This window comes from Geotrypetes seraphini, chromosome 3 (genome assembly GCF_902459505.1).
Source record: "Geotrypetes seraphini chromosome 3, aGeoSer1.1, whole genome shotgun sequence".
Lineage (NCBI taxonomy): Eukaryota > Metazoa > Chordata > Amphibia > Gymnophiona > Dermophiidae > Geotrypetes > Geotrypetes seraphini.
The window spans coordinates 295273362-295294984 of record NC_047086.1 but is presented as its reverse complement, the minus strand read 5'-3'; the positions used below and the strand labels follow the sequence as shown (position 1 = coordinate 295294984).

The 21623-nt window shown below is 40.7% G+C and overlaps 1 protein-coding gene across 1 annotated transcript in view; it reads right to left on the bottom strand.

The window, feature by feature from the left end:
• Positions 1-21623, bottom strand: part of RYR2 (ryanodine receptor 2) — a 1389277-nt gene that overhangs the window by 121865 nt on the left and 1245789 nt on the right. Inside the window, 3 exon segments of the mRNA XM_033937646.1 lie at positions 4500-4633; positions 14402-14453; positions 14609-14650. Of these exon segments, the coding sequence (XP_033793537.1) occupies positions 4500-4633; positions 14402-14453; positions 14609-14650 (228 nt within the window).

The following is a 21623-nucleotide window of genomic DNA, read 5'->3' as shown; positions in this document are numbered from 1 at the left end:
GCTCCTTACCTGCCGTACAAAGCATGTGTAGGGAGGCACTGTAATAATCCATTGAAAGTGCCACCAGCTGTCAGACCACTACTAAAATGACTTTTCTACTGGCAGGGCTTGGGGAACCCCACCAGCTCAGGTATTTGGGGGGGGGGGGTCACAATATAGGGTGAGCATGGAGAGCCGATTGGAGGCAAAGAGGGAGAGTGGGGCAAAATTTTGTTTTTCCCCACTTTGGGATCAGATCCCCCCTCCAAATTAATGGTCTTGCTGACATGGTATTATATTTAACTCAAAATTAAAGACAATTCTCTTTCTCGACGCCTTTGATACCTAACTGTCCTTTTAAGGTCATCCTAGCACTTTGAAGGAGTCTTAATACTTGTTCCCCTTCCTATCGTTCTTCTCCTTTATATGTTCTCTTTTTCTTTACATATTGTAGTTCCAGCCATCCCTTCTTGTCTGTTTGTTAATTTTTTGTTAGTTTATTAGTCCTTAAAAGCTAGTATTTGCCGTAGTGTTGTTGTGTGCTCTTAAACTGTATTTTAGTTAGTAGATGGTTTTAACATTTTTGTGCACTGCCTAGAAGGTTTGATTAGGCGATATAAGAAATTTTAAATAAATTTGAAACTTGATTTCTCTTATTTGAATTTCAGTGATGTTATATGTGTATTTTTTTGAAACTGTTTCATGGTAGCCCTATTATTAAGTTTCAATTTGCTGATTTTGAGTTTACGCATTGATTGTACTTATGTTAAATTTGGTCTTTTTTTAATAATATTTTTATTGAAGCAAACAATACTTGCTGTTAACAAAATTATAAGTTTTATTTAGAATTGTACATGCTGTACACTGCCTTGGGTGAATCTCTTCATAAAGCGGTTAATAAATCCAAATAAATAAAAAAATTCCCCATCAATAATAATAAAACCATTAGCGCACATTGAAACTCCGTGACTCCGCATACGCAGTACATCTCAGCGCATGATAATATCAATGTCGGCATTGGAGAAGCAGGCTTAAATCGGCAGCAATGGCTAAAATTGGTGGCGGTGGCTAGAGGGGCAGGGAGAGAGAAAGAAAGAAAGACAGACAAACAGAAAGACAGGGGTCAGGGAGAGAGATAGAAAGAAAGATAGATAGACAAGGGGGCAGGGAAAGAGACAGAAAGAAAGACAGGCAGGCAGGTAGGCAGGGGGCAGGGAGAGAGACAGAAAGACAGACAGAAAGAGGGAGAGAGAAAGAAAGAAAAGATAGACAGACAGACAGAAAGGGGGGCAGGGAGAGAGAAAGAAAGACAGAAAGAAAGAAAGAAAGAAAGGCCTCAGTGCCCCATTGTGCTAAAAGTCTACTCATCTATTCTAGCACCCGTTAATGTAACGGGCTAAAAAACTAGTGTTTTATATTAAATGTTAGTCCAAAAGAAGCCCAGAAGATGCTTAGGACTTTGCTAATATAGTAGAGTCGATTTAGATTTGATGAATAATCTCAAAGAAATCTGAATCTCTAACACTGGGTTTTACTATGCCGTAGTAGAGGTGTCTACCGTGGCCTGTCAAAGTAACTGCTCTGATTCTCATAGACCACTGTTGAACCCTCCACCACAGCTTAATAAAAGGAGCCCTAAATTATTTCAATCTCTTTCATTTGATTAAAACCTAAATCACTGCATTCTTTACTAAAATAAACCACAAATTAAAAGCTTAGTCTGAGATGGGACAAGAAATACAGCATATTTTTTATATTTATTAAAATTTAATATAGTGCCTTATCTATAATAATAAAATGCTAAGTGCACATGTGCACTCTTAAGCCGTGTTCCCTGAGATCTGATCTGTCGGGATGTGGCCACAAGAGTGCGCATGCGCGCTTACCACGTCACACATCTGAGTGTGAGAGCAGGTCTCCGGCAGCGCGGTAACTGAGGACCTTGCAGTCAGTCTTCCCGGTACCCCCCTTCGGGAGAACCGGATCCCCTCCCGCCATGGCGAAAAGTAGGTCTCCGGCAGCGCTGTAACTGAGGACCTCACAGTCAGTCTTCCCGGTATCCCCCTTCGGGAGGACCGGATCCCCTCCCGCCATAGCGAACAGTGAGCAGACCTGCTGCTTAGCTCACTCTGGCCCAGGGCCCCCGCCTCGGTGTTTGAGGACCGGCGGATGGCCTGCGCCACAATGCTCCTCAGTGAGCTCCTGGAGAAAGTTGCCTTCGACGGTGTCACTGCTGGCCTGTTTCTTTCCCTGAACAGGCCCCCACATAGCTGGGAGGGCGCCCAGACCAACCAAGCACTGCGCTTCTTCATGAGCGTCACTTACCAGGTGTCGCCTTTCGGGGGATGGCTGGCTGACGTATGGCTGGGCCGCTTATGTACCATTTGGCTCAGCATGGTGTTTTATATGGCTGGTATGCTCAAGCTCCCTTTGCTAGCCACCCACAGACCGGGACACGGAAAAACAGTCAGGGAGAGGGAAAGAGGGTTGCTTTGGTGGGAGGGGTGTGCTGGGGGACGACAGCTTTGCAAACAGTCAGGGAGAGGGAAAGAGGGTTGCTTTGGAGGGAGGGGTGTGCTGGGGGGCAGACAGCTTTGCTCGGGGAGGAGGGGAAGACAGAAGGGGGCCACGGAAAAACAGTCAGGGAGAGGGAAAGAGGGTTGCTTTGGAGGGAGGGGTGTGCTGTGGGGCAGACAGCTTTGCTCGGGGGGGGGTAAGACAGAAGGGGGCCACGGAAAAACAGTCAGGGAGAGGGAAAGAGGGTTGCTTTGGAGGGAGGGGTGTGCTGGGGGCAGACAGGTTTGCTCGGGGGGGGGGAAGACAGAAGGGGGGCCACGGAAAAACAGTCAGGGAGACAGAACGGGGCCACAGAAAAACAGACAGCGTCCAAGTAGAGAGAAACAAATAAAAATAGACAGACAGACAGCAGCCAAGGGGAGAAAGAGAAAGAAAGAAAGACACACATCTATTCTAGCATCCGTTAATGTAACGGGCTTAAAGACTAGTATTGAATAAGGCAATAATAAAGCTCTGCATGGATTTAACCATATAATAGGGAAAAGAATGAAAATGAGCATTAGTTTGGGTATGAGGAGCTGTGTTGTAGGAAGTGGAAAACAGAAGAGCTAGCAAGAAGGGGCAAAAGAGAAAAGAAAACAGACGAACAAAAAGAAGGGACCAATAGTTAGATGTCAATGAAGAGTGTGTGAAGTGAGTGAGTTGGGGGAAAAGGAGAAGGAAGATCATGCTCAGGTCCTTTATGGTGGTGATCCCTGGATTATCAGCAGTACATAACCAGATAGTGCTCCTGAACATTTGGGAAGACTGCTGTGGCACTATCTGGTTAGTGCTGGAGCTGTCCTGGGGTGGAATCAGGGCACAGCTGGTAGTTAAGTGGATACCACCCATATTCTAGCAATCAGCAAATACTTAAACATACACAACTGAATATGGAAAAAACCCATGACGTGTTAAAGAAATATAAACATACAAAAGTATGAAGTTCTCATTGAGTAATATTAGGATAGATATATCTTTGCCATCAACAAAAAAAAAGAAAAGGCCAGATTCTTTAAACGGTGCCTATATTAAGTGCTACTAGACACCCTAATCGCAGATGCCTAGTGACACCTAATTAAAATACACATGAAACCCAAATTGTGTCAATTAGATTAATAGGCATGGTAATTGAGCACGCCATTAAAGTTAATTGAAAAAAAAAAAAATATCTATTTAAAAGTTGAGCAAGGAATTCCATGCAGCACCTAGTAACGCCTAAGTCAAGGCATCCTCTGACACCTACCTGAAAAGTAGGCATAGTTAGGGACGGAGAATATTCATGGTAAATTTAGGCATTGCTAAGCGAGCGAGACAGGCACTGGTAAACCAGGCCTAATGTACTGATGACTACCTTTATGATGTCTAGCAAAGCTTAAGTCCACTTAGGCACCATTAGGCATGATTCTATAAGTGGTGCCTAGCAGATGACTGACAAATGCACAGTCCGGCGCCTAAAAGTTAGGTGCAGTTAAGCGCCATTTATAGAATCAGGCCCATAATGCATTATAAGAACATAAGAACATAAGCAATGCCTCCGTTGGGTCAGACCTGAGGTCCATTGTGCCCAGCAATCCGCTCACGCGGCAGCCCAACAGGTCTAGGACCTGTGCAGTAATCCTTTATCTATACCCTTCTATCCCCTTTTCCAGCAGGAAATTGTCCAATTGTCCTTTCTTAAACCCCAGTACCGTACTCTGCCCTATTATGTCCTCTGGAAGCGCATTCCAGGTGTCCACCACACATTGGGTAAAGAAGAACTTCCTAGCATTTGTTTTGAATCTGTCCCTTTTCAACTTTTCCGAATGCCCTCTTGTTCTTTTATTTTTTGAAAGTTTGAAGAATCTGTCCCTCTCTACTCTCTCTATGCCCTTAGAGAACAGAGATCACTTCCACTGCATACTTGAACTTTTAAGCAATTGGTTTGTACATTAAAAAAAAGGAATATATCACATAATACTTACACAGCTGATAGAGAACTGTCTTTCTTTGGTTTCTTCTTGTCTCGGGCATCACTGAAATCCAGAGCAGCCTTATCCATTCCCAGTAATTCACTGATCCTATCCCTACCATAGAATTCTCCATATTTATCCATAACCTAAGGTAGAAAGCAAATCAGTCACTGGAATGTATAGTTTTCTGCTTATTTTAAGATTTATATAGAAAATGCAGTACAAAACCACCAAAACAATGCAAGAACATATGGATACAGTGTTTATTGAGAGCCCAATATAATGGAAGCCAACTTTTTGAAATTATTGGGGGTGCTAAGCCAAATGAAAATGGCATCTTTCTGGATGCTGTCACGGAGTCTGTTCAATGCTGGGGGTGCTCAAGCACCTACAGCACCCACAGAGCTGGCTCCTATGCCCAACACAGCCATGTTTCTGGGAAATGCCTGCATCAAGGGTCATCCAATGGTTTCACTATTAATTTGTCTCCAAGGTCCCTTGATGTAATACAAAATATTCATGCATACTGTGCTAAAAGATTAGTTGTTAAACTAAAAGAACATTTTAGCATATCTTTCTATTGCTGGCAACAAACATTTCCATCCCTTACAACTTCAGCAGTCAAACTTGCCAAGGGAATACCAAAACAACATCCAATTTTGCATAGCACATTGAGGGAGGAACTAGGAGAATTTGACTGTGACTTTCTCAGTTTCAACAGTATTTTAGAGAGGAATTTGTTGAAGGTGGTGTCTATCTATAAAGAAAAGTAGGTGCTTATTTCACTGTAGAACAGGGGTTTTCAATCCAGTCCTTGGGACTCATCAAGCCAATCAGGTTTTTGGGATATTCACAATAAATATACATGAGAGAGATCTGCATACTCTACCTCCAATGCATAAAAATCTATCTCATGCATATTAATTATGGGTATCCTGAAAACCTGACTGGCTCTATGTGTACCAAAAAGTGGGTTGAACACAGGGATATAGTCACAGGCAGGGCTAGGTGGGCCTGGCCCACTTGGTTTATGCTCAAGCTCTTCCACCCAGCAACCATAAGCCACCCTTGTCACCCCCTCAGCTTGTGTAGCTTCTCTTTACCTCTCTCCCTCCCTTCCCACCCACCCCCAGCTCATGCAGCCTCTCTTCCTCTTCAGGCCACTGGAAACAGGTCCTGCATGCTGCCGGCAGTTGACCTGAAAGCCTACCCTCTGATTTGTTTGAATTTTGTGGCAGAAGGAATGCTTCTGGGACAGCCACTAGTAGTGTATATGACACACTGCTGGTGGCCTGAAGAGGAAGAGAAGCTGCATGGGCTCGGGGAGAAGAGGGAAGGAAAGAGTGAGGCTACACAGGCTGGGGCAGTTGGCTAGTTAGGGAAAAAGGGAGGTTGAACAGGCTTGGGGTAGCAAAGAAGGGAAAGGAAGAGGCTGAACGAACTAGGAGTGGCACAGGAGGGAAAGAGAAAGGCCCAGTCAAAATTGGATGTCTGGCTATGCCACTAGTTGAACCCCTAATTTAGAGCATTCAGGCATAACTGGGTATGTATGTGTGTATTCTGTTAGGTGCAAGCAGTTATGCCAGCCGCAGAGCTGGGATTAAGTGCTTGCACCTAAATGGCTGAAAATATGCAGGTAACTTATAGTATGCTATAAATTATGGACTACATTCTATACATTGGCCCCGGAAAAATTGGTGCAGAATAAAAAATGTGCTTAACACTATTCTATGAAAGTGTATGCAATTTCTAGTAATATCCATCCCTTTTGAGATCCACACATTAAAATTTACACACACCACTTTATAGAAAACGCTTAGAAAGTTGTGTGCATAAATTCTAATTACTGGCAATTAGTGCTGACAATTGCTTATTAGTAGCCAATTGGCACTGACTGGCAGCTTAAAGTTGCAAGCACAATTTGCTATGCGGCCAAATTTGTGTATGCAAATTTAGTTACTATATATAGAATCTGGAGGTATATGGGTAAGTATGAGCCCTTTTCAAAAAATACCCTTCTCAAATGTCATTTCAATTTTCTTAGTCCAAGTTATTCAGAGGTGTAAATCTACTATGAATAGCTCATAAACTTAATTCCTTTTTGGTTACTATCTAAGGAGCTGAGCCTCAGATCCCTGTGTGTTGTATATGTTTCACAAGCACACTGGAAAGGGAATTAACCTCACTGAAAGGATTTGACAAAATGGAGCAGGGAAAGCAGTTATTTACAATATGACACGGACAAGAGGACATGGACTGAATATGAGGGGGGACAGGTCCAGGACGAATATCAGGAAGTTGTGTTTCACACAGCGAGTGGTGGATACTTGGAATGCTCTCCCAGAGGAAGTAATTGCAGAATCCTCCGTTCTAGGATTTAAGGGTAAATTAGATGCACATCTCCCTTGAGAAGCATACAGTGATATGGGGACTAAAACTATGCCAGGGTACACCTGGCGGGGCCTCCGTGTGTGCGGATCACCGGACTTAATAGACCCAGGGTCTGATCCGGAGATGGCAATTCTTATGTTCTTATGTTCCTAAGGGTATTTTTTGAAATGAATATATGTTCTTTCTCATCCTGTATATGATTTTGGTAAGTATGAGCCCTTCCCAGACTCCACCTAACTAAATGCCCATCTATCAAATATATGACATTCACATTTTTAACATTTAGGTAGGATTTTGGGCATGTATATATGGTATATGCCATTCCAATCATTTACATACATAACTGGGATGTAATTGCTAGTACCTCCTTTACGGAATAACCCATTTAGGTGTCATTTTACAACAGGGCATCTAGGTTAATAAGACAGAAAACACATACTTTTCAATTAGCTAGTAGATTGCTTTTCTTTTACCACGCAGAACTAGGCTAAAAGTCATGTCATGTAATGGCTTATAATTTCACTGCTATGGCAGCATCAGCAGACCCCCTGAGGTAGCCTCCAATAAAGATATTTGCAAGACTGCAACACTGACTTCTGTCTACACATTAAGCCCATGTTCTTTCAATTAAATTAATGTACTGTACTTATCATTCCATTTCAAGTCTTACCACACAAATCCAATTTTTCCACACATTCATTATTCCAACCACACCAAATCTTGAACAATTCCCATAATCCACCCCACCCCACCCTCCCCTTCCCTTCCCTCCAGTCATATTAAACCACTCTTTATTACATAACCAGTAAGAAAACATAAAAGAAAAAAAAAGGGAATCATAAAAATTCTGCCCAAATGGTGCCCAGTTTTTGGCACATTGCTAAGGCTCTGATGGTCAACTAAGCTTCATTCCACCCTTGTCTCAACAAATAGTTTAGCCCCTTATCAGATGCAAAGAGTAAGCATGGGATATCTACAGCAACCAGAAGAACCGTGAAACTCTAGCATGGATACATATTGGACAGCCGTTTGCAGTAAAGGATCTTTCCTGGGTAAATATCATTGCTAGAAGTGGTCAGAATAATTAAATCAAGGCAAAAGGAAGTGGGATTGGACAACAGTCTTTCCAAACACACAGGAGCCAGATGTTCAGTGTAAATAAATATATTGAGAGGGATCCTCAGAATATTGACACGGCACCATGTTCTGGTGTATAAAACACATTCTTCAGGGGTTGAGAGATAACACAGAATAATTAAATGTAACTGACTGTGTGGTGCATGGTCATAGGCACATGTCTGAAGAGATGTGCCCAAAGAAGCATGCCTTACCCCTTTAAAGCCATGCTGGAGCCACCTCCAAGCTATGGTGAAAGTCATCTTGGAATTGAGAATAAGTTGTGTTTGAAATTTGAGTTATTTTCCAGATTGTTTGAGCAAAGGAATTTCCTCCTTATATGTAAAGTTTGACTTTGATTATATGTTCTTAATGCTGTGTTTGATATTTTTCTCTTGTTGGGAAATGGCAATCTAAACAAATCTTAAATCATCAGGCTTTCCTGAAGCAAATATTTGTGGCCCTACAGACATGGATGGCCGAGTGGTATCAGCGACACTGGTAGGACATCATCTTTTGGGCTTTTTTTGAGTTGGGATCAATGCTTAGCTTAGGGAGGAAGGATACCCAAATGCATCTCCTTCACTGACCTTCTCACCTCAGTATGGGATGGTATGCCTGAAGTCCGGTGTGCCTATGATGGCATGTGAGGCTATAGAAGGGAGTCTGCCTTTGTCTGTTTCTACTTCTTTTCTGTTCTTCCTATTCCTGGGCCAGTGCCTGTGGAGGAACAGTTGGTTCAGCAAGATGTCACACTGCTAGATGTATGGGAACTGACTGAGTGTAAACTATGCTAAAGGTTTTGATAGGAATAATAGTATTACGTAGGATATGGGGGAGGTGGAGGCATGCCCCAATATGTGTAAGACACCCTCTACCTAATATACTTGAAAGATTTAGAAAAGAGATAGAAAAATATGTCATAGAGAGTGAAGCTGAGAGATAAGAAGACATATTAAAGTAAGAAATGCTTTAATTTAGTATTGCTGGTAGAGGATATTGCTTAAGGCTAGCTAAAGCTTACTGCATCCTGGTAAATTGGCTAATGGAAAGTTCTAGTGACAGAAAGCAGAAATGAGAGTTAGTGGCTTGTTCATTGTTCTAGGCCTTAGGTCTCTTGGTCAACAACACATTTGTTATAAGATGTTCAATGGCCTAAAATAGAAAATGATCTCAGCTAGTCTAAATGTAAATGCTGACAGGGGCGAAACTAGATTGTGCATGATTACAAAGTTATTATAGAGTTGCTCATGTTAGGTAAAATTACTAATAAAGTAAGATTGACAAGAAATCATATGACCAATGAACCAAATATGAACCTAGTAGCAAAATGCAGTCATATGCAATTTATCATTGGATCATAATGAAGTAATTGTGTTTTAATTGGAAGATGTACTAACTTACCTATGAATAATAATAAAATAATAATAAAATGACCTGACACCTGTGCTTCCATGTAATTATTCAGAGCAGTTTCAGTAATCTAACTTTGCCAACTTTCTAAACAAGCTTCGGATAAATATAAAGATGGAAGGTTGGAATCTTTTGGGTCTAAATATACAGTAGCTCTGTTGAATCACAATTGCTGAATATTTAGGTTGCAAGTTCCAGTACTATTAGAGATAGCCTATTACTACATCACAAATATGAGGACATGAAAAATCCTATTAAGTGTAAGAAGTTATATGTTTAGAATTGTCCTGTGATAAGATTTCTTGTCTGAATTTTTATTTAGAAAATACTTGAAGGATTTTTTTTTTTTTAAATCATTCAATTTTAATTGAAACTTCTGGAGAAAAAAATATCTAAATTCAGACATATCCAGAAAAACTGTCCTTCAAAAATAAACTTGTCCATAATTTTTTAACCCTATTCAAACAAAGGAATGTCAAGTCAAATGCAAGGTGCTAATAAGGAAGGCAAAGAGAGACCTTGAAAAGAAGATTGTGCTGGAAGCAAAAATGTACAGTAAAACCTTTTTTTAGGTATATTAAAAGCAAAAAGCCAGGAAGAGAATTAGTTGGACCGCTAGATGTCCGAGGGATAAAAGGGGATCTCAGGGAAGACAAGGCCATAGCGGAGAGATTACATTAATTATTTTCCTCAGTCGTCACCAAGGAAGATGTGGGGGAGTTATCGGTGCCAGAAATGGTATTCAGTTCTAATGAATCAGAGAAACTCAAAAAAATATCTGTAACACGGGATGATATAATAGGTCAATTTGACAAATTGAACAGTAACAAATTGCCTGGACCAGACGGTATACATCCCAGAGTGCTGATATAATTGAAAAAGGAACTTGCAGAATAATTGTAAGTAATTTGTCATTTTCTCTAAAATTTGATTTTTAAAAAGGGTTCCAGAGGAGATCCAGGAAATTATAGACCGGTGAGTCTGATGTCAGTGCCAGGCAAAATGATAGAAATAATTATAAAGAATAAAATGGTAGAACATATAAATAAGAATGGATTGATGAGAGAAAGCCAACAAGGGAAATTTTGCCTCACTAATCTACTGCATTTATTTGATGAATGAACATGTAGATAAAGTGAGCTGCTTCATACAGTGTATTTGAATTTTCAAAAGGCATTTGACAATGTACCTCATGAAAGACTTCTGAGGATATTAGAAAGTCATGAGATAGGAGGTAATATTCTATTATGGATTAAGAACTGGTTGAAAGACAGAAAACAGAGAGTAGATTTAAATGGTCACTATTTGGAATGGAGAAGGATAAATGATGGGGATCCCCAGGGGTCTGTGCTGGGACTGCTGCTTTTTAACATATTTATCAATGATCTAGAGATGGGAATAACTAGAGAGAGAATTAAATCTGCTGATGACACAAAGTTTTAAATCACAAGAGGACTGTGAAAAATTACAAGAGGACCTTGTGAGACTGGGTGTGTAAATGGCAGATGACATTTAATGTGAGCATGTGCAAAATAATGCATGTGGAGAAAAAGGAACCCAAACTATAGCTACATGACTCCTAATATTGAACTATAACATTGTGGCCACCACAATAGCCCAGGGCAGGGCTCTGCAGGTAATTTTGATGGCTACAACAAACTGTGCATTAGCGTGTGACCCGACATGGAGCCACCCTGCAGGACTGGACTTTTCAACCGAACTCACAATCAATTCAAGCAAAAATAAAGCCTCAACCCTAGGGTTGTTTAGAAAAATAGTTCTTTTTACTTGATTCGTTAAGGCAGGTAAGTACTTCCTCCAACTTTGTAACATCAGTTAGGGCTTCTTATAGCATTAAAGAGAACAAAAACAAAACTGCCAAAAAGGGCAAGAAACTAAAGCAGTTCATAATAAAGTCCCAACTTTCTTCCCCTGCTTATCAGGTCCCAATGGCTCTGGGGATCCAGCTCTTTGTAGAGCCAGTACTGCCTGCTCCAAGACAGGTATTTTATTCCATCAAAATAAAGTTCAGCATTTAAGTTTCCTCAATTTCCAATCATTAAATGAAATAAAGGAAAGCCTCTGACAAACATATCTGTCTGCCAGGAATAGGAGAGTGAACCAGGTTTTGCTAACATAAAGGCCTTCAGATAGGCTTTCAAAAATTCCCTCCCAAGGTGGCAGCAAAACCTCTCCCCACACACTCCTAGCTTCCTTCCAAAACACCATTCAAGAAAAAACAAAAACAGCACACAAACAGTTCCAAAAGAACCACACTCACTGTTTGTGGATTAAAGCCAAGTCCACCTGCATTGGTTCAAGATAATTGGAATCACAGTCAGCACAAGTCTCTTGTGCAGTCCATAGGCTCTTCCTTTGGGAGTAGTAAATCTTCTGCTTGCCCAGCCTCAGCCAGTTCCATCGGTATAGGGCTGTTACTCCTGTTTGCCCTAGGTGAAGCTTTAGGGAGACAAGACCTAAACTTCCTCCCTAACCGGCTTGCTGGTTTGAATGCCACTGCTGGCTTATCTACTCTATGGGGCGTGCCCTGTTCTGAGTGTGTCAGCAGAACTCCAGGGACCTCTTGAGCTCCCCTGGTGTTGACTTGGACAAAACTCACTCCCTTCATCTTCAGATAAATCTGGCTCCTCCTGGTGGCCACTGGCATTATCCCCCACATTATCATCCTGGGAAATCCTAGCATTTTCCTTCCAGGATTTTACTTTTACTTTATTCCTAAGCTTAGCTGGGACCTTGGCAGGCCTTGTGTCTGCCTGGTCATAAGGTTCAATATTAGGAGTCACTGCCCAGTAAAAGGATCTAGGTGTCATTGTTGAGGATATGCTGAAACCCTCAGCTCAATGTGCAGTGGCAAAATAGAATGTTAGGAATTATCAGGAAAGGAATGGAAAACAAAGATTAAAATGTTATAATGCCCTTGTATCGCTCTATGGTACAGCTGCACCTCGAATACCGTGTGCAGTTCTTGTCAACATATCTCAAAAAAAGATATAGCAGAATTAGAAAAAGTAAAGAGAAGGTTGACAAAAATGATAAAAGAATGGGATGACTTCCCTATGAGGAAAGGCTAGAGCAGCTAGGGCTCTTCAGCTTGGAGAAGAGACAGCTCAGCGGTGATATGATAAAGGTCTATAAAATAATGAGTGGCGTGGAAAGGGTTAGATGTGAATCACTTATTCACTCTTTCCAAAAATACTAGACCAGGGGCATGCGATGAAGCTACTAAATAGTAGATTTAAAACAAATTGGAGAAATATTTCTTCAAACAATGTGTAATTAAACTCTGGAATTTGTTGCCGGAAAATGTGAAATCAGTTAGCTTAGCGGGATTTTAAAAAGGTTTAGATTATTTCCTAAAACATAAGTCCATAGGCCATTATTGAGATGGCTTGGGGATATCCACTGCTTATTCCTAAGATAAGCAGCATAAAATATATTTACTACTTTAGATCTAGCGAGGCTGCTGCATGAAATCTTGGCAACCATTTTGAAAATCTTCATATCAGTGGCCACTAGACCACTAGGGACATTAGGCTTGAGGAAGGGTCCCCATGGTCCCCATTACTGTGGCAATATTTCCATTCACGTGGCACTATCACAGAACGGTTTACCATTAGTGTGATAATACCAGGTGAAATTGGCAACTCATTTCCATCACTCTGGGAATTACCGTGGTAACTGCAGAATTACTGCGGTAACCATTACCATGCCTCTCTAGAGTGGTCCTCTGATCTAAACCCACCCAATTAAAATATCTGGTTTTTCACTTGGCTATTAATACATGTACTAAGAAATCTCACATGCATTTTTATCAGAGGCTGGCAATTTTCAGACAGACCAGTTTATCCAAGCAAATTTCTATGTATCTGAGTATTTACTTTGAAAAGCATCTTCAGAGCTATCTCTGCCACTTATAATTATGACTAAGTCCAAATATATATGGGGAAAACCAAAAACTAGTACTCTACTGGGAAGAGTGATTAAAGGGAAACATACAGAAGTCAAAAAATCAGTCAATAGGTGTAATAGTGAAATTAATACTTCTAGAACACACACTTAGAATTCAAAAATATGCTCAGAGACATGAAGGCAACAACATGGAGCCACAGCCCCAAGAGAAAATTGCCTCACCACCCAATCATTGCATATTATAAATTCCAGTGGAAAACACAATTCTTTGCTGCAAACTAGCATAGTTTCAAGTTTTTTAAGTTTTCAAGTTTTATTAGGATTTTACATACCGCCTATCAAGGTTCTGTAAGCGGTTTTGCAATCAGATACTCAAGCATTTTTCCCATCTGTCCCGGTGGGCTCACAATCTATTTAACGTACCTAGAAAAAGTTCTTATGTTCTTAACTGTCACAAGCAAACACTTAGCTTGATCAAAGGTTCCAAAGGGGCCCGTTTTGATCCTGTGTCAGGGAACCAAATGGAGCACTCAGCAAAGCTCTCAAAAAGTGGTGGTGTCTCAAAAATTCAAGTTTCATCCAGTGGAGGAGGCTCGTATATATGAATGAAACTTGAATTTTGAGACACTACCACTTATTGAGAGCTTTGCCGAGTGCTCCATTTGGCTACCTGACGCATGATCAAAACGAGCCTCGTCGGAACCTTTGATCAAGCTAAGGGCTCCTTTTACAAAGCTGCACTAACAGTTTTAACGCGCAAGACGCTAACGCCAGCATTAGTTCTAGCCGCGTAGGATGGGTTTAGCGCGCAACGCTAAAAATGCTATCGCAGCTTAGTAAAAGGAGCCCTAAGTGTTTGCTTGGGATAGTTCAAAGTATAAGAACTTTTTCTATGCTAGTTTGCAGCAAAGAATTTTGTTTTCCACTGGAATTTACAATATGCAATGATTGGGTGGTGAGGCAATTTTCTCTTGGGGCTGTGGCTCTATGTTGTTGCCTTCGTGTTTCTGAGCATATTTTTGAATTCTAAGTGTGTGTTCTAGAAGTATTAATTTCACTATTACACCTATTGACTGATTTTTTGACTTATTATTATGAGTCAGATCAAATAATTCACTACAAATATAAAAAATGAAGCTAAAGTGTCTCATTCAATATAGGGTTTTTTCCACAGATATACAAAGGTGGAAAAGTTCTTTTTGAGTACAGCTTAAAAATTTATATATTACTTTTGATAAAATAAGTCTTGAATCAAACAATGCAAATGTTACCTTTCTTTCACAAACTTGTCCCAATAGTTGTTTGGAAAAGACCTGAAAAACAGAGATAAGAAATGACACTTCACTAAAGAGACAATTTTCAAACTACAATGGGGCATAGTTGCTAATATTTTGTAGGATGGCCATTGCAATGAATGGCTCATTGCTTGTCTTTATGCTGTATTTTTAGCCAGCCTGCCATTTAAGTAGCTCCAAAGTAAAACATAAGTTATTTATTTATCCAGTCCTTCTTAATTTGAATATTGACACTATTAAAGTACTTCTATAACCAAGAATCCAGGATAAAAGGGTAAGCAGGCACCTATATCAAACCTAGTCTATAAAGAAAAGTGGGTGCCTGCTTAGGGCAAGTGGGAGAAAATACTCTTAAATTTAAGGCTTAATCACTTATACCAGCCCTATAACTGGTGTAAATTTCTGCAAATAGTTATTAGTATTCTACAATTTACACATATATTTGCATGCTCCACCCATGTGCTACCCAAACACTGCCCATGCGCACACCCACCTAGAGTGGCATAATATGGGGGAAGTAACACAACTCTGACATGCACTGGAGCCTTTTCCCTGCTGAACTGCTGCCCTCATTTCCTCCTACATTGGCCTGAGCTTAAAAGAAGATTGAGCATGGAATCAGCCCTATAAACAAATGTTCTCCCTCTAGCATTTGCCTCATCCCCTTCCAAGGTAGACTTCCTGTTGGAGATGGATGAAACATGGCAACATTTCAGCATTGGCATGTGCATAGAGGTTGCACTGTGCTCAACTTTCTTTTAAGCTTGTACTAGTACAGGAGTTGATGGAGAAATGACAGCGGCCTGGAAGGTATAGGAAGATAGTGGACAGGCTACAAGTAGGAAAAAATAAATGCACATGTTAAAATCAACATATGGTATAAGGGATATGCACAGGTCAAAATATTGAGCTCAACATTCAAGGTGATTTAACTTGCCAGAAATGGCTCCTGTTTGGTTAAATTCCCTGCTCAGGGCTAACCAGTCATTTTCAGTGACACTTAACCAGTTAGTACTGCTGAAAAAAACTGATAAGTGGGTATGATTGGGAGGAATTGTTACCTATAAAAATAAAAAAAGGCCTTACAATAAGGGAGTTAGGAGGGGCTATAGCTAAAGGAGGATATGTGTTCTTTACGTTTCCATCTTTCAATTACCCTTATAGATCACATTATCTATTTCTTGCATTTGTTCAGCCCTACTCTGTTGGTACTCACTGTATTCTGACTGTTTTTGTGTATCATTCCATATCATCATTTTATTGTTGTTATGTTAACTCTTGCATAATGTAATTCAAAAATAAATTTTAAAAAAGAAAATCAGTTGTGCCAAACTGAAAACTGGCTATTTTGGGAGTTTTCTGAGGATGGAGTCAGCACTTAACCAGTCCGCATAAAAGTCAGTCCTATCTTTTGTGGTAACCCATATTCACCTAAGTGTCGAACATCGCATTTAACTGGCTTTGTGTTAGCCAGCTCTGGAAACCTGGAAATTCAATACTGATGCCCAAACATGACCTAGCATTGAATTTCTGGGTTTAACGCTATAAATGATTAGCAAAACGCTGATTGTCACCAGCTGAATTTCGGGTCCATTCAGCTTGTTTTCAGTTGAAATGCAGCTCTACTTATAAAGTTACTCTCTTAAGGATATATAGTTTTTCAGCAGCACTATCTATATGTGATCCATTTTGAAAATCTAGGTACAGTAAAACCTTGGTTTGCGAGCATAATTCATTCTGGAAACATGCTTGTGATCCAAAACACTCGTATATCAAAGCAAATTCCCCAATAAGAAATAATGGAAATTCAGACGATTCGTTCCACAACCCAAAAACTTTAATACAAAATACTGTACTGTACAAAACAGTCACTACACTCCTGCAGCATCAGAGAGAGAAGAACCATCGGCTCAATTGTGATGACATGACACTCGTATACTATACGTAATCTTATTGCAAGACCTCGCTCGTTTATCAAGTTACAATTTAATAAAATGTTTTGCTTGTCTTGCAAAACACTCGCACATCAAGTTACTCACAATCCAAAGTTTTACTGGGCAATTCCATAATTAAAGGTACAACAAAATTACTTACCTTTAGCAAGTGTTAGCCGAGCACAGCAGTGCACTATTTTTAAAAGGCATTTGGCAGTGGTCCTAAAGTGCGTGAATGACTGCCTTCCCACCTGTCATGTGAATGTGGGACCCTCAGTAACATAGAATAGCTAAGAGAATTCAACTCTAAGGGGAAGTGGGAGGAGTGTAAGGATACCTCTTCTGCCCTTGGAAAACACCTACTACAAGTAACTTCACTTTTTCCGAGGACAAGCAGGATAGATGTATTCTTACACTTAGGAATCTTATCTACCAAGCTCACTGAAAACAACAGCAGTTTTTGAAAAAAAAATCTTGCTACAATTAAAAAAAAAACTACCCACAAGGATCTATTTTATCACTACTCTTATTTAACATCTTCCTAAATCCTTGCACGCTGTTAATTCAAGAAATCTCAGGTTAGATGAAACATATATATACCAGACATTCTTTTGGTTTCTGTTCACAATTCGATTAGTCCTAATCTGGCTTCTTTACAACCCTGCCTCAACAGGGTTGATTCATGGCTTTCTTTTAACCGCTTGGTCCTTAATCCTTCTAAATCCCAGGCTTTATGGGTCACGGGAACAAAATCTACTCCACTCATAGTCATCATATCATTCTACTCCTGTAAAGCTAGTTAATACTTAAAAATATCTCAGACTCCATATAGATAGCATCCTCACTTTTTGTTCTCAGATTTCTTCTGTCACTAAGGACTAGATTCACAAAGATAGGGATTTAATTGCTGTTGGCCGATTCTCTGGCCGATTCTCCCAACAGCGATCGATGCACTATCAAGTTTGAAATAAAAAATGGCAGGAGGGATGCCCACTCTCTCCTGCTACTGGATGCTCCCCCTATCCCCCCCCCTGCCAAACTGAAATATGGCAGGAGGGATGCCCACTACCTCCTACCACTGGAGGCCCCCCTCCTCCCCGGTACTTTTAAATTGAAAGAAGTAGGGGTGCTCAGTCAGTCCCTCCCGCTCCTCTTCCGGCCGCTGTCTGCAATGAGGGCCTTAGGCCCCTCCCTGGTGCATCATCTGATGCGTGAGGAGGGGCCTAAGGCCCTTAATGGTTCAAATACCTCAGGCCCTTCCCCTTGGGAGGGATCTTAGGCATCTGAGCCAATAAGGGACTCCCTTAAGCTCCCTCTGTAACCCTAAGGCCTAGAGCAATCGGGTTTAGGATCAGTAAAACCTGATGCTAAATAGCCAAGTAATGTTTGTGCATGAGTTGCTTGGCTATTTTGCATGGGGTTTTACTACTTTCCATGGGTCAGATCGGATCAGAAAACACGTGGTGGGCCGTTTTGTGCATTGGAAGAATCTGATCCGATCCATCCAATTCATCGCTAAACTGGTCAAACCGGTTTAGTGATGATCGTTACAAGATCGGTAAGTTTAGCGAATCTGGCCCTAAATCCTGTTTCACTTCCCTTCAGCTTATGAGATCCACTTGCTCCTACATAAATCAATCATCTTGCACATATCTTCTGTATTCTTTAGTTCCAAGTTAGATTATTGTAATGCCATCTGTAGCGGTTTATTATTAGTAGCTCTTAAAAAGCTTCAATCAGATTGCTTACCCATGTCCATCATTCAGATCATAGAACACCTCTGCTAATAGAACATCACTTCTGATTCCTTTGCGAATAAACTTTAAACTTCTGTAGTTAGCTTTTAAGACAATGCACACTGGCCTTATCCACTATTTGACATCTTTTCTCATCCCTTATAAACCCGCATGCACTCTTCAATTTGCAACAGTCCACCAGTTATTGGTCCCTGATCAATTTTCAGATGATTCTGTTTGTGAGGAGCTAGCTAACTTAAAGGTAGACAAAGCCATGGGGCCAGATGGTGCACATCCGAGGGTACTGAAGGAACTTAGGAAGATATAAAAAGAATTGAGTCGGTCCAGAAGAAGGCAACTAAAATGGTCGGGGTCTATGTTATAAGGCATATGGGACAGACTCAAAAATCTTAATTTAGATACTTTGGAGGAAAGGCGGAAGAGGAGAGATAATAACAATAATAACAATTTTTTATATACCGCAGGACCGTGAAGTTCTATGCTGTTTACAATGATTAAAGATGTTATAGATAGAGTGGAATCAACAAAGTATAGACTTGGTGATTGACAGTTCTAGAGATCATTTGTTGAGGGCTAGGATTGTATAGGTTGGTTTCCTAAGTATTTCAGGAATAGATGTGTTTTTAGACGTTTCCTGAATTCCCTATAGGTAGTAGGCACGAGTAATTGTTCTAGGTCTTTACCCCACAGAGCTGCTTGATGTGAGAAAAGATGTTGGTGATGACTTTTAAATTTACAGCCTCTGACCGGTGGAGAAACAAAGTTTGGGTGTGAGCTTCGCCTATGTTTGTTGGTTGAGAAAGAGAAAAGGTCTGTTATATATTTAGGGGCTAAGCCATAAAGTACCTTGAAGCAAAAACAACCAAACTTGAATTTCACACGTGCCTCCATCGGCAGCCAGTGTAGAAGTCGATAGGAAGGTGTTACGTGGTCAAACTTCTTCAGTCCACAAAGTAGTCCGACAGCTGCATTTTGTACCAGTTGCAATCGCCACATATTCTTCTGGGGGAGTGCCAAGTAGGCGATGTTACAATAATCGAGTTGACTCAATATAAGGGATTGTACCAGAATTCGAAATGATGAGACATCGAAGTAAGCTCTGATGGACCGAAGCTTCCAGAGGGTGAGAAAGATTTTTTAAATTAAGGAGTCTACCTGGTCTTTCATGGTCAGGCTTTGGTCCAGTGTTACTCCCAATACCTTCATAGTTGGTTGAATGGGATAACTAAGGTTATTGATACACAATGGTGTTTTAGTTTCAAGTGGGTGTGGCGATGCTATGAAAAATTTTGTTTTCTCTGAGTTTAGTTTAAGTCTGAATTCAGTCATCCATTGCTCCATCCGATTTAGTACTTCTGTTGCTTTGGGGGTGACTTCTAAGACAGAGTTAGTAAATGGGATAATTATCGTGAAGTCGTCAGCGTAGCTATATAGTTTTATCCCCAGTTGGGACAATTGCGCACCCAGTGAGGACATGTAAACATTGAAGAGCAAAGGGGATAGTGGTGATATGATAGAGATATTTAACTATCTACATGGCATAAATGTGCATGAGGCGAGTATCTTTTAATTGAAAGGAAACTCCAGAGTGAGAGTGCATGAGATGAAGTTAAGAGGTTATAGGCTCAGGAATAATCTAAGGAAATATTTTTATTACAGAAAGGGTGGTAGATGCATGGAACAATCTCCTGGAAGAAGGGTGCAGACAAAGACTGAGTCTGAATTCAAGAAAACATGGGACAGGCAGTGAGATCTCTTTGGGAGAGGAGGAGATAGTGGATGCTTCATATGAGCAGAATGGATGAGCCATTTGGCCTTTATCTTCCATCATGTTTCTATGTTTCTAAGAAAGAAGGTGTTGATGCCTCTGAACAAACTTAGAAACATGACGGCAGATAAAGGCAAAGAAATTGATTAGATTTTTTCTGACAAGACTTACCATCTAGTAAATCCATGTTGCCTTGAGTCCTGTAATCCATGAGATTAAAGAAATATCACCATTCTCTGTTTTATAAGTGTTTCCATTAATTTGCTTACCACAGAAGTCAGACTTACTGGCATGTAATTCCCTGTTTCTTCCTTACGTCCACTTTTGTATAGGGGGACCACATCCATCTTCTCCAGTCCTCCAGTACCACTCCCAGCTCTAGGGTCACTCAGTGGAGTCACCAGAACTTCCCTAAGTTCCTTCAGCACCCTAGGATGTACACCATCTGGCCCCATCACTTTGTCTTCCTTTAATTTAGCTAGTTCCTCACAAACACAACTCTCTTAAAATTGATCAGGGTCTACCACTCCTCCATCCTTACTTATGTTTGTCTTCTGTGGTCCCGATCCCAGAAAGTCATTGGTAATGTCCCACTTGGAGTATTGTGTTCAGTTTTGGAGGCCATATTTTGCTAAGGATGTAAAAGGACTTGAAGCAGTACAGAGAAAGGCGAAAAACTTGGTATGGGGCTTGTGCCACGAGGCATATGAGAAAAAGAGACTAGACCTGAATATGTATACCCTAGAGGAGAGGAGGGACAAGGGAGATATGAGAATTGAGTGTGTATCTTATGCAGACTATTTAGATAACCTATCAGTTGGAGTTTACAAAGGGCCATCTTTCTTGGTGATAGACTCTGTGCTTTACCAGGAAAATAAATCCCTCTCAGCTGAGATTTGGGGGAGGGACCAGTCTTCTCAAGCACAGAGGCAGAAAAATAGTACAAGCTGGGTGAAACAAACTGGAGAACCCCAGGTACCAACTCCTATTCTTCGCAGGAATGTTGTACAGGAGGAACCCAGACAAAGGAAATGCCAGGTTCCTGGAGAAAAGTTTTCTTGGAGAGGAGAAGCTTGGCAGAGAAATGATAGCAAATCTGGCAGAAGTAAAGTGATTCACCCACTGGTAGAAGGTGGGGGGTTGGGAAGTGTTGAAGAGGATCTCATAGAAATAGAACAGCCAGTTTATGAAGTGAATGAGGAAGAATCTGATATGGAATGTGATTTTGAACCAGAACAAGTTATGCCAGATGAAGCAATGTTTGAATGATCCAGTAAAAGTTAGAAATGTATATGGAATGATCCTATTAATAAGGGAAAGGTTTTTATTTCCTTAAGGAAAAGGTTTGAATGAAAAGTGTGTCAAATGTCTGTGTCAAGCTGAATATGTTGAGAGTGTTTTAAAATCTCCCAAGTTTGACCAAACCTCGAGCAATAAACATCTGGGAACCACAGGCGGAAAGAGGGAACAATCTAATTAAGGGTGGCTAGTGTTCCCTACATATCTATCCCAGCTAAGGAGAGGCAAGGCAG